At 40.9% G+C, this 12,880-nt stretch overlaps 1 protein-coding gene across 2 annotated transcripts in view; it reads right to left on the bottom strand.

The window, feature by feature from the left end:
- The window catches only part of LOC123984709 (protein phosphatase 1H-like), a 56,158-nt gene that overhangs the window by 13,044 nt on the left and 30,234 nt on the right, over window positions 1–12,880 (bottom strand). For both annotated transcript variants that reach the window (XM_046071765.1, XM_046071767.1), the window contains exons 2-5: window positions 12,372–12,561; window positions 8,750–9,121; window positions 5,254–5,366; window positions 5,031–5,115 (exon numbers count right to left, since the gene is read on the bottom strand). In XM_046071765.1, coding sequence (XP_045927721.1) covers window positions 5,031–5,115; window positions 5,254–5,366; window positions 8,750–9,121; window positions 12,372–12,561 — 760 coding nt within the window. The remainder of the gene's footprint in view (window positions 1–5,030; window positions 5,116–5,253; window positions 5,367–8,749; window positions 9,122–12,371; window positions 12,562–12,880) is intronic.

Here is a 12,880-nt window from a genome sequence, read left to right as displayed (position 1 = left end):
TGATTCTGTACCTATATATCTGCACAGGATGTCTATGCAGAAAGACACATTTGGTAGTAAGCTTTCCATTTCTTCTGACTAAAGAGCCAACTGTTTATCCAAACATCTTTGAGACATTTATTCATGAAATCAAAAGGAAACATGAAAGTGCAGAAATATGAGTCACTGCTTACTGCCACTGACTATAAAAAGGTCAATCACAGCCGGCTATTCTCAGCTGATAAGCTGGTTGAGCTGTTGCACAGTTCTATAGGAAATTGATGGTACTTCAAATGCCTGGCTGATTGTGTTGTTTGTTGTGTGAACACAGTGAGAAACTGGCCAATCAAGTTTCTCTGGTAAACAAAATAAACGAGAGTTCAGGTGCAGTGCAGGGATGGACAATATTTATGATACATGTATTTAAAATACAAAACAAACAAAAACATTTGTTATTTGTATTTTAATAGGGTTGATGAAAATGGTTCCATATATATATATATATACACAGCTCAAAAAAATAAAGGGAACACTAAAATAACACATCCTAGATCTGAATGAATGAAATAATCTCATTAAATACTCCTTTCTTTACATAGTTGAATGTGCTGACAACAAAATCACACAAAAAATATCAATGGAAATCAAATTTATCAACCCATGGAGGTCTGGATTTGGAGTCACACTCAAAATCAGGCCTACAGGCCGATCCAACTTTGATGTAATCTCCTTAAAACAAGTCAAAATGAGGCTCAGTGTGGCCTCCACGTGCCTGTATGACCTCCCTACAACACCTGGGCATGCTCCTGATGAGGTGGTGGATGGTCTCCTGAGGGATCTCCTCCCAGACCTGGACTAAAGCACCCGCCATCTCCTGGACAGTCTGTGGTGCAATGTGGCGTTGGTGGATGGACCGAGACATGATGTCCCAGATGTGCTCAACTGGATTCAGGTCTGGGGAACGGGCGTGCCAGTCCACAGCATCAATGCCTTCCTCTTGCAGGAACTGCTGACACACTCCAGCCACATGAGGTCTAGCATTGTGTTGCATTAGGAGGAACCCAGGGCCAACTGCACCAGCATATGGTCTCACAAGGGGTCTGAGGATCTCATCTCAGTACCTAATGACAGTCAGGCTACCTCTGGCGAGCACATGGAGGGCTGTGCGGCCCCCCAAAGAAATGCCACCCCACACCATTACTGACCCACTGCCAAACCGGTCATGCTGGAGGATGTTGCAGGCAGCAGAACGTTCTCCACGGCGTCTCCAGACTCTGTCACGTCTGTCACATGTGCTCAGTGTGAACCTGCTTTCATCTGTGAAGAGCACAGCAAATTTGCCAATCTTGGTGTTCTCTGGCAAATGCCAAACGTCCTGTACGGTGTTGGGCTGTAAGCACAACCCCCACCTGTGAACGTCGGGCCCTCGTACCACCCTCATGGAGTCTGTTTCTGACCGTTTAAGAAGACACATGCACATTTGTGGCCTGCTGGAGGTCATTTTGCAGGGCTCTGGCAGTGCTCCTCCTACTCCTCCTTGCACAAAGGCGGAGGTAGCGGTCCTGCTGCTGGGTTGTTGCCCTCCTCCGGCCTCCTCCACGTCTCCTGATGTACTGGCCTGTCTCCTGGTAGCGCCTCCATGCTCTGGACACTACGCTGACAGATACAGCAAACCTTCTTGCCACAGCTCGCATTGATGTGCCATCCTGGATGAGCTGCACTACCTGAGCCACTTGTGTGGGTTGTAGACTCCGTCTCATGCTACCACTAGAGTGAAAGCACCGCCAGCATTCAAAAGTGACCAAAACATCAGCCAGGAAACATAGGAACTGAGAAGTGGTCTGTGGTCACCACCTGCAGAACCACTCCTTTATTGGAGGTGTCTTGCTAATTGCCTATAATTACCACCTGTTGTCTATTCCATTTGCACAACAGCATGTGAAATTGATTGTCAATCAGTGTTGCTTACTAAGTGGACAGTTTGATTTCACAGGAGTGTGATTGACTTGGAGGAGCCATCATGTGAAACTGTCGCAGCTGTGCTCATCTCACTCACATGCCACCCGCAACTGGAGTTTAATAGACACAGCGCATCAGGCAGAGAGAGAGACTGATCCTTCAGTGTGAGTTTCCTAATGCAAAGAGCGGTGCCACTCAATCAGCTGACTGCATCTCTCTCTCTGTTTTCGTTACAAAAACGGAGACCTTTTTCTACGTTTCCATCTCCCGTCCAGATTAAAACGGTGAATCAGAAGATGTTTGTTTGAAAACGCTGCGGACCCGGTGGACAAAACAGAGGACTTGTGAGTCGGTCTTATCAGTCATGCAAAGCAAAAACACGATGATTTACAGAGTTTTAGTTTTGATATTTTTATAAAAATATAAGTACTGTGTAAATAACACTTAACAGTTAGCCTAGCCTACTGTGCATGTCGCTGTATTTACTTTGCGACAACTCCCAGTCTGTTTTCCGCCGCCGTCTCTCGTACTCCCGTGTTACTTTCAGTAACTTCGTTGTCGGTCAATGAAAAAAGCCTGTGTGGTTCTTGGTCTGTATTACTTTCTTCTTTCGCTAAATCGTCTGTTACTGCTGAGTAGACAACTATATATATATATATATATATATACACACACACACACACACACACACACACACATAGATATATATGTTTGCAGTTTGTCGTTTAAATATACATATGTTTTGCAGTTTGTCGTTTAAATATACTGTAAAATACTTCTATGTGATGACATCATATATGCTGCCTCTTACTGGTGCCTACTCAGTAACTTGCCCAGATGTGTTGGGATCAAAACAAAAAATTGATCGAGACCTGAAGAAAAAGGTTGAGGAGAGAAACGTGTAGGTTGTCATATTTGGGATAAATTCACAACAGTTCCTGTTAAGTCCTGTTCATTTTAGTAGCCTAGGCTAAAACATTTACCAATTTACATTATGTCAGTTGTGCACAAAAAAAAATGCATTTCAGAGTTGTTGTACAACATTGTAATGCCATGAGATGGTGTAACTTGTTAAATACACACACACCTGTACCTTATTGTCATTAACAATGTTGTGCTGCAATGCAATTAAACTGCAGGATGTCAACCAATCCACCACACGTTTGTTCTAGCTCAGATGTTGCTTAGTAGGCCCTTCACCAAACGCCAACTAAGTAAATCAGGATACAGTTATGAGTCATTAGGAAACTGTAAGCTAAACATTAAACTGTTGGTGACTTTAAAACTAACCTTCTTCTTGGTGATCACAGGGATATGTGAATATTTCATCTGTTAACTGTTTGTCAGATTTATTGCATGACTAATTAAGCAGAGAAAAGCTGTTGTTCTCAAACACAGTCCACTTAAGCAACAGAGTCAGCGCACTGGTGAAGGGATAGATCAAATAAGCCGATAGATACAAGGGTTTGCAAAGTGGTTTCGTGGCAGTGATTTTAGTAGTTTATTTTGATACATGTCATGGCTGCTGTATTTTGTAGTTTATATTGATACACTTAAAATAAGCTCTAAAATTTAATTAGTATTTGGTAGTTTATTCAAATTCGGATTTCCAGTCAAGGTTTAAAGGACATCATGGCACAGAGACGGCACTGGTGAAAGTTACAAATGGCATCAGACAAAGGACTTGTCTCTGTACTTGTCTTGTCAGATCTGAGAGCTGCTTTTGATACCATCAACCACTACATACTATTACAGAGACTGGAAAATTTTATTGGCATCAAAGGATCAGCCCTCAGTTGGTTTAAGTCCTATTTATTCGATCACTCTCAATTTGTACAAGCTAATAATGAGTCTTCCATGCAAACAAGCATTAATCATGGAGTACAGCAAAGTTCGGTGCTCGGACCAATCCTTTTTTACCTTATATATGCTTCCTCTCTGTAACATTATTAGGAACCACGCCATAAATGTCCACTGCTATGCTGATGATACTCAGCTATATTTATATCAGACTGGATGATTCCAATCAGTTAACCAAACTTCAACAGTGCATTGTCAAAACCTATATGACCTGTAATGTTTTAAAGCTGAACTCAGACAAAATTTAAGTTATTTTACTTGGGCACAAATAGCTTTGAGATTATCTAATGGCATTGTTACTCTGGGTGGCATCACCCTGGCCTTCAGCACCACCATGAGGAAGTGGGAGTTATCTTCAATCAGGACATGTCCTTCAACCTGCATTTTAAACAAACTTCAAGAACTACCTTCTTTGACTTGCATAATATTGCTAAAATCAGGAACATCTTGTCCCAAAATGCTGCAGAAAAACACGCTTTATTAGTCTTATGTTTATAGTCAATCTGTTTTACTTACTTGTGATTTCCATTTCTTTTTCATTTGTATTTTTTATCTTGCATTGTCCTCACTTATTTTATCTTTATAGTGGTGTTATGTGCCCTTATTCACCCTATGTCTTTTGCAAAGCACTTTGTACTTTTGTTTGATAAGTGCTATATAAATAAATTTCCTGGCATGACTATTGCAATTCTCTACAAGCAGGCAGCACAATTAACTCTCTTAAGCCTCTCCAGCTGATCCAGAATGCTGCAGCATTGTGCTCTGTCAAGAACCAGGAAAAGAGAGCATATTTCTCCTGTTCTAGCCTTTCTACACTGGCTCCCTGAGAAATATAGAATCGAATTTAAATGTTATTAAATCGTTTTTATTATTTTATTTGGTTGATATTATTCTGATTGTATTTTATCTTATGTTTTATCATGTGCTTCCTATATTTACGGTAGATTTTATCATGCTCCTTTGCATTTTATTTCGGTGTACTTTGTAAAGTGTATTAGGACTTTTCTTTTGGTGATTTTGCACTTTAAATAAAACTTAAATTAACTGATTTTAAAATAAATTTTGATGTATCTTTGTCTAAACCCGACTGTGTGTACAGAGTGTGCAGTTTCAGCTAGGCTTACATGTCTTTGTGTGACTAACCTTATTACATATATATTTGTCAAGATTCAAGTTGCACAGGTTGCAGGTTGACTAAAGACTAGACAAAAGACTTATGCAGATTTTCTTACCAGGAACTGGAGTCGCTGTCGTTCGGACTCTGGCGTGAACTCCGTCGACATGGGAATGATCTCATTGTTTCTAATGATGATAGCCCTGCAGACGCACACCGAACATTGGAAAAGTAATATACAAGCAACCTTTCATTCTTCTTGGCTCAGGGAATATAACAAGGAGGGGGTGCATGCAAGAGCTTCACTTAAAACATATTTATTACATACACTACATACACACCTGCTGTCACCTGCATTCCCAACGTACAGTTTCCCTAGCAGGTAAACCACAGTGAGAGCTGTACATCCTCCTGTGATGTTACAGACTTGCTTCTCCTTCTCAATTTGGGCATCCTGGGAAAGGGACAGATACAGAGAGGGAGTTTTGTCAATCTTTAATGATACATCGCTTAAGAAGACAACAGAAAAAAAGCTTAACAAAACAAACAAAAAAAAAAAACTACCCACATGTGACAGTAAAAATTAAGAAATGTCAGTAAAGTCAAAATCCACACTGCAAGCCTTCTATTCAATAACATTCACAAATATGATTATAAGACCATAAGAGAGAGAGGAAAATAATCGGATACAGAATTTCTGATCAGCATTTTAGAAAGACAGGCGACGTGTGGGCATCGATGTAGACTATCGATCGGTTTGACCTGAACCTCTCGTTGACTGTGTGTCAGTAAACAAGAACTTGTTGCGCATGAATAATGCAGACAGCGATATGTGAGACGGCTTGTATCTCGTCTTCACTGATCATACATGCAGACATGCACAGTGCACACACTGGGCTGGGTTATTTTCTCCTCAATTTCATGATGCTTTTTATTATGGATTTGTTACTCAAACCCCTCCTTTCATGCTTTTATGTTCTCAAATCTTCTACAACAGGAATATATAAATTTTTCTTCAGAAAGCCTGCAGACAGAAAACTCTGATGAGCAGTTTTTTTCCCCTGCAGGTTGACTTCCTTCTACAGAGGCCACAGCTTTAACTGATGCAGTGATAATCTCCTAGCATAACAATGTTAAATCCAGTGCAAGTGCTTCTTTTTTCAATATGGAGAGGGTGGTGGTGGTGGGGATTGATCTAAGAGGCGCTTTTACAGTGATCTTTAGAATCTGGGTACCACAGGGTCTAGCTTGAACAGTGTGGGCTGTTTTCCATTGCCATCTAGTGGTAATATTGCACAGACTTTGGCTTCTACAGGCATGTTTCCTCATAGCAATTTAAAAGAAGCATACAAAACAAAACAGTGGAGGATATCAACAAGGACACACACAACTCAATGTTAAAAAAGAGTATTTTTTCGATAAGATATGGACTGCAGATTCCTGTATGAATTAAAAAATTTGGGATACATTAGGTAACATAAAAAGGTAGATTGCCCTGCAGGTGTTTCCACAATAATGAACAAGAAATTCTGCGAAATGCCTTTAATTAAAAAGCAAATTATATTTAGTCAGATGCTGCCTTTGAATTAGATAAAGCAACAGAAATCTACTGTTTAATGTGCATGTGTATGGTTGAGTGGCTTTTAGCCAGGAGTCATCAATGAATAAGCCAGCACTCTGAGGCCAGATGTCTAAATAAAGTGTAAATAGAGATGCTAAAGGCTGTGGTCTGAAAATCTTTGTGTGCATCAAGTGTGTGTGCACTGGTGAATATACATGCCTTTTAGTCCTCAGGTCAGAATATCAGTGTGAGAACAAGTGCAGCATACGTCATGTTATGACAGCAAACTAAAATTCCCACATACACACTACAAAATCTTGTAGAAAGCCTTCCCAGAAGATTGGCTGTCAATCTCACAGTCGAAGCTTCGCAGCGAAACAAGGATCATGCAATTTTGCCGATATGGGGGTGCTTAACGTATGATTTTACATAGAACTACCAGTTTTCTCACAATAAGTTAATATACAGCCTATTACAATATACATTTCAACGTTTAATGATGTAAATAAACACTTAAAAAGAATGAAACTTTCAATAAATGTTTTTAAATGCGCGTAAATATATCCTAAATTGTAACCCTAACCCTGGATCGTCAATGAGCATGTGTAGGCTAGCGTGTGTGTGCTGGCGGAAGAGGAACACTTGCTGAAGAGACTGAGCCCCAGCTTCACTGGTGTTGTGCCGAGTTGCATCCGGGGGACCTTCGGATAATTTATCACCATTGATGAACCACACAAAGAATATTTTAAATTTTTTAAATACCCGGCAACTTGAAATAGACCAGCGAGGAACCGCGACGTGCATCTACTTGTCGGCCGCACGGCATGCACGCAAGAAGAGAGAGAGAGCTCTCCAAAAAGCCTCAGTTTGGCTGGAAAACACACATGATTCGACTATCAGTCGACTGTTGGCAGGACTTGACGATTCTGATTGGACTATGTAAATCCTTAGTCGGGGACAGCCCTAAACATAACAATGGTGCTGTTACATTTAGTGTCCCAGAAAGCCATTCAGTCAGTCAAAATGCACAATATGACGACCGTGAAACTTGTTCATGTAATCGGAATGTTATAAGTTTGGTTTTGGGTTATGTTTGAATTGTATTTTTTTTCCTGCGTTTATCTGTTTTTGCCATGTTTCATGTGTTTTTCTATTAGCCTCTGTTTCTCTTGTTCCATGTCCTTAGTTGTTTATGTCTTGTCTTTTATCTTAGTTCTTAGTCCTGTGTTTTAGTTCTTTGTCTTAGTTCTTAGTCTTATGTTTAGTTCATGTTTACTTCTGGTCTGTAAACTTCTGTGTTGTTTTGTCCATGTTTGCTCTGTGTTCTGTTTAATTGTAGTTCGGTCTGTTTTCCCCGTTAGTTGTAGTTTATTTGTATATTTGTTATCTGTCTGCTTATGTCCTGGGTTAGTTATTTATAATATTCTGTTTCTTCTTGGTTATTAGTTTCCCTATGGCCCTATTGCTGTCTGTTTTCCCCCGCTGTCTCTCTGCCTCGTTAGCCCTGATCCCGGTCACCTGTTTTGCTCCCGCCCTGCTCGTTTATCCCTGTGTATAAATATTTGGTGTTTCTGTTCATTTCCTGTCCGGTCATTGTAACGTGTAGACGCTTTGTCTCGTGTTGTGGTTATTGCTCGTCATTCACTGCCTGTACCCTAGTGATGGGCAAATTAAGCTTTTGTGAAGCATCGAACCACCTGAGCCAATTGTTTCGGAAATGGGTTCATTACTCAAAGCTTCAGTTACAGTGACCTCCCTGGCGAAGTTCAAGGCTGCAGGCAAATTAGACAGGCTAGCTGGTGGACAGGAGGCTTTTAATTACATACACGCACGCCCCTCGATGAGCAGTGCTGGAGAAACTACTTTTGTAGAAAAGACTTTATTAGTTATAAAGCATCTTTGCTTTAATCACCCTTGGATTTAAAGTATATTTACTTTGAAAATAAAAAATTTGAAAATGGAATGCATCCATAACTTCTTATTAATAACACCTGTGCTTCTGAATAACTTAGACTAGAGGAGAAAATAGTATTGGTGCTACAGACGCTGATAATGGGTTGATGACAGGACAGTCTGTAACTGACCGCTGATCCCTGCAGGAGGACAATGAACACCTTTCTGCAACCTCACAGTACATTTCTCTATACAAGAGTCTCAGCCAAAATCCTAAAATGTTAAGTAATGATGCAATACAGAGTGATTTCCAGTGAGTGTGAAAGCTTTCAGGAACAATCAGTCAGGATGAGTGGTAACATAACCTTGCACCTGTCTCTCACCATCTCTTTGAAGGCGTTCTCTATGGCTCCTATCACCAAGCTCTCATGCTGGACCTTCTTCTCAGTAAAGAAGCGCGGTGGAGGCGGGGTGCTGCACGGGGAACCTGGCGCACCGGCTGCCCCACGCAGCGAAGCGGCCCGGTTCAGGGCTCGGTGAGGGCCTGGGGTGTTTCCCTGGAGGTAGGGGTTGTTGTCGGGCTCCTCGCCCAGGACGGTTGGAGGCAGGGAGGCTGGGTTGCGTAGGATCTCGATGACGGCCTGGAGCTGGCAGGCGATGTGGTGCTGTAGTAGGCGAGAGGCGACAACTGCAGCACCGGAACCAGCGTGGCCGTCGAACAAGGCCCAGTAGTGGAACACAAGTCCTTCACTGTCCTGCAGACACATATACAAAAAGTATGTTGATTTCATATCAAGTTCAACAGCACAAAGTTACAAAGGAAATTAACAGCTGAATTAAACATAATTACATCTGACCATACAATCATGCCAAAAATGATAAAGGGAATATATCTTTTTAGCATTTCTTCACATACAGTATACCACCCACCATTTGTCTGTCACTGTCAGATAAGAGTTTCCATAGAGAGGATCTAAAAGAAGATCAGCACTCAGCATCAGTTATTTACTGTGAAGCCGAATTCACCAATGGAGTTTCGGTTAAACAGAGTCTGTGGACTCCATGGCGTCTGAAGCGTGCCACAGAAATCCTTACATATAAAAAAATAGTATTTAAAAATATCTGACTCATTTTAACATACACAAGAAGAAAAAGATAAATTTGTGGCTGTGGTCTAGAAACATCTAAACTTAAACCACATCCAGATGTAACAGATTTTTTCTGTCTGTAACTGGAAAAAAGTTCATTCCCTTTATGACATATAAGCTGGCCTTTTTGTTAACTCATGATATTTTTTTACATCATTAGCAACAAAATACATTTTCCATGTATATACAAGGGACAGGAGCCAAAACCAGTCTGTGATTTGCTCATTTTTAAGTTAATTTACACAGTGCTACTTGTCACTTTGATTACAAAGTTGACACTACTCTATTAGTATATAGGCTACAATAATTGGGTATTGTACTGTACTGTACTGAGAGAAAAAGGTGCAATTACAAATACTACTTCAGCACCACGGACTTGCCTTGGATTTATCAATACACAGCACAGTTAGGCAATGATATTTCAGAGCCATGGTCGGGGGCCATAGATTCTAACTTGCACAAACCTCAGTCAGATAAAAGATCAATAAGTCAGGCAGACAAAACTTACATATTCAACTAATCTGCCCCTGCACTTTCCCTGCTACAAGGGGATGGAGAGGGGGGATGGCAGGTTAACAAGGGGGTGATTTTGCAAACAAGGGGGATGGCAGCACCTCTCCTTTTATCGCCTACTGATTAAAACACTGGACATTTACAGTGGAAAGTCTGCATACTACAGGCAGGACCAGCAAAAGAGCCAAAAAGGGCAAAAAAAAAAAAAAAAAAAAATCACAATACACATCTGAAAGCAAAGAAAAACATAAAGCTAAATGACTTATGCTGCTTGCTGAATGTGTAGTACATGAGTCATCTCTGGGACCCAGAGAAGAGACCCAGGAGAAAACAACATGACTCATCCCGTCCAGTGGTGTGGGGGAGCTGCAGCGGTCGAACCTCCTTCTCTATTCATTTCTCTCCCTAGGCAATGCTCCCTCTCACACCTTTGTCATGTCTTTGCTGGTCATTCTGCTCGTCATTACCTGACCTTGAAAGTTGTTTTTTTCCTGCTGTAATTTCAGCTAAGGCTTGCTGGCAGCAAACTTAACCACAAAACCGACGTCAGTTACATGTAGTTTGTTTTTAAGTTTGAAGCTTATTCGAAGCAAAGTGTATACGTTTACTAGGTTGGGTTTGTGTAGATAGATTTTCCCCATTAAAATTGTAGCAAAACTTATCACCTACAAGCTTTCCCACGAAGCGCAGAGGGTGTAACCTCGGAAACAAATTACTTTGGACACAACTTTATGGATTTCTGAATGAACTCTCCAGTGACATTAGGGCAGGGTTAGTTACAATCTGTCAAGTCCAGTTAAGTCAACTTTATTTATATAGCAATAGCACATTTAAAAAACAACAGCAGTTGACCCAAAGTGCTTTCCAAGTACACGACACACACAAATACAAATACAAACGAACAAAAGAACAGAAAGTATATACCATTGTGTTTCTAAATACACAATACAACACTAGTACACCAATACAAATCGAGTACTGGATGAAAATTTTATTCAAAGCTAAAAAGAAATAAATAACATCAGGTTAAAATGGTGAGAGAGAACAATTAAAAATTAAAAATAAAGGACAGGATCAGATAAAAACCTGAGAAAAAAGGTAGGTCTTTAAATTTGATTTGAAGTTCTCAGTGGTAGGCAGGACTTGATATTAGATGGAAGACTATTCCAAAGCCTTGGGGCAGCGACAGAAATGGGCCGGTCACCTTTAGTTGTAAGGCGTGAGAAGGACCAGGGGACCAAGCAAATTGCTCAAGCTAGTGACAAAACTTGGAAGGCCAAATAGAATTACCTCAGTTTTGTTTTCATTAAGTTGAAGGAAGTTCCTTGCCATCCAGCCTTTGATATCGTTCAGACAGTTTAAGAGGTTTTTCAGAGAGTGTGTGCTGTCAAGTGTAACTGGTATGTAGAACTGTGTGTCATCCACGTAACAGTGAAAATATTGTACTTCACAAAAATAGTACCAAGGGGAAGCATCTATAGTGAAAATAAGAGAGGGCCTAAAATTGAGCATTGCCACATCTAATAGCAACAGGAGAAGATGAACAATTTCCCATTCTAACAGTAAAAATTCTTTCTCTCAGGTAGGAGGTACATCATTTTAACACTGTGCCCTGTAGACCAACTTTTCCCTCCAGGCGATTTAATAAAATTCCAAATCAAATAGGACTAAAATGGCACTAGCCAGAGTCGACAGACCGAACGATGTCATTATGTACCTTTAACGGGGCAGATTCAGTACTATGAAGTGCTCAAAAATCTGTCTCGACTGCTTCCTCTGATACAACAGTTCTCACAGTTTTTGTGATGGCTGGCCTGTTTGCGGAGGTGCCACTGAATAGATGTACATGACAAACATTTGTGTGTTGTATCCTGGCCAGAGTGGCTGTCACAATTTGCATGTATTAAATCGATATTAATGTCCGAGATATTGAATATCACAGAGTTTTGGACTATTGGTGCAACAAACAAAGCAAGCGATTTGAAGACGTCACCTCAGGTTTTGGGAAAAGTGTGATGGCCATTTTTCACAAATTGATCAACTGAATAAAATAACCTGGAGATTATTCAGTGATTAAAATAAATGTTAGTTGCAGACCATCATTCTCTACCATTCCTGTTTTCGAAATGAGATTCACGCTACATACCACAACTAAACACACCACAGGTTTGCACATCCAGCTCTGTGTATACAGTACTTGTGAACGTACACTCCAACTGTTTACTGCCGAGTAGCTCCACTAGTTAGGTCACTGCTCCCTGTTTATGCATGTGTATGCCTGTGAGCAAAACTGTTTATAAATGTATCATGTACAGTACAATGGAGTGTGTATGTGTTTTCTTACCTCTCCCAGCTTGCCGTGGTCCATACGGAGGCCCAGGCCCTCTCCGTTGGGCAGGGAGTTCCGTCTCTTGGCCGTGGGGGTCTTGCTTGGCGTGGAGGCAGGGCAGTAGCTCATTGGCCTCCTTCTCGCTACTACCACCTCGCAGCAGGCCTGGTCCTCATTCAGTGCACTTTTACCAGCATTAATCACCCTGAAACAGGAGCGTGATGTATACAGGTTAACTCATATTTTAGGCTTGCACTGTTAGCTTGTCTAGAGCCATTCAGCGTATTATATAAAAAGTAACATATGGCAACATACTTTTGGCATTAATTTTTTTTCATTAAAAATGTTGTTACAAGCAACAGATGTACCACTTGCTATGATTTCGCAGTCTGACAGCTGTGGTTTTGTTGGATGAAACGGTACTGCAGTCTTTCATGGTTATTATGGCTCACGGCAGGATCCCAACAATTAGTCAGAACCACAGCCTGAGGTTTCTATCTGTACACCCAGCAAAGCAGCTGGCG

Source organism: Micropterus dolomieu, linkage group LG16 (assembly GCF_021292245.1).
Source record: "Micropterus dolomieu isolate WLL.071019.BEF.003 ecotype Adirondacks linkage group LG16, ASM2129224v1, whole genome shotgun sequence".
Classification (NCBI taxonomy): Eukaryota; Metazoa; Chordata; class Actinopteri; order Centrarchiformes; family Centrarchidae; genus Micropterus; species Micropterus dolomieu.
This window is presented reverse-complemented; position numbering and strand designations above follow the sequence as displayed.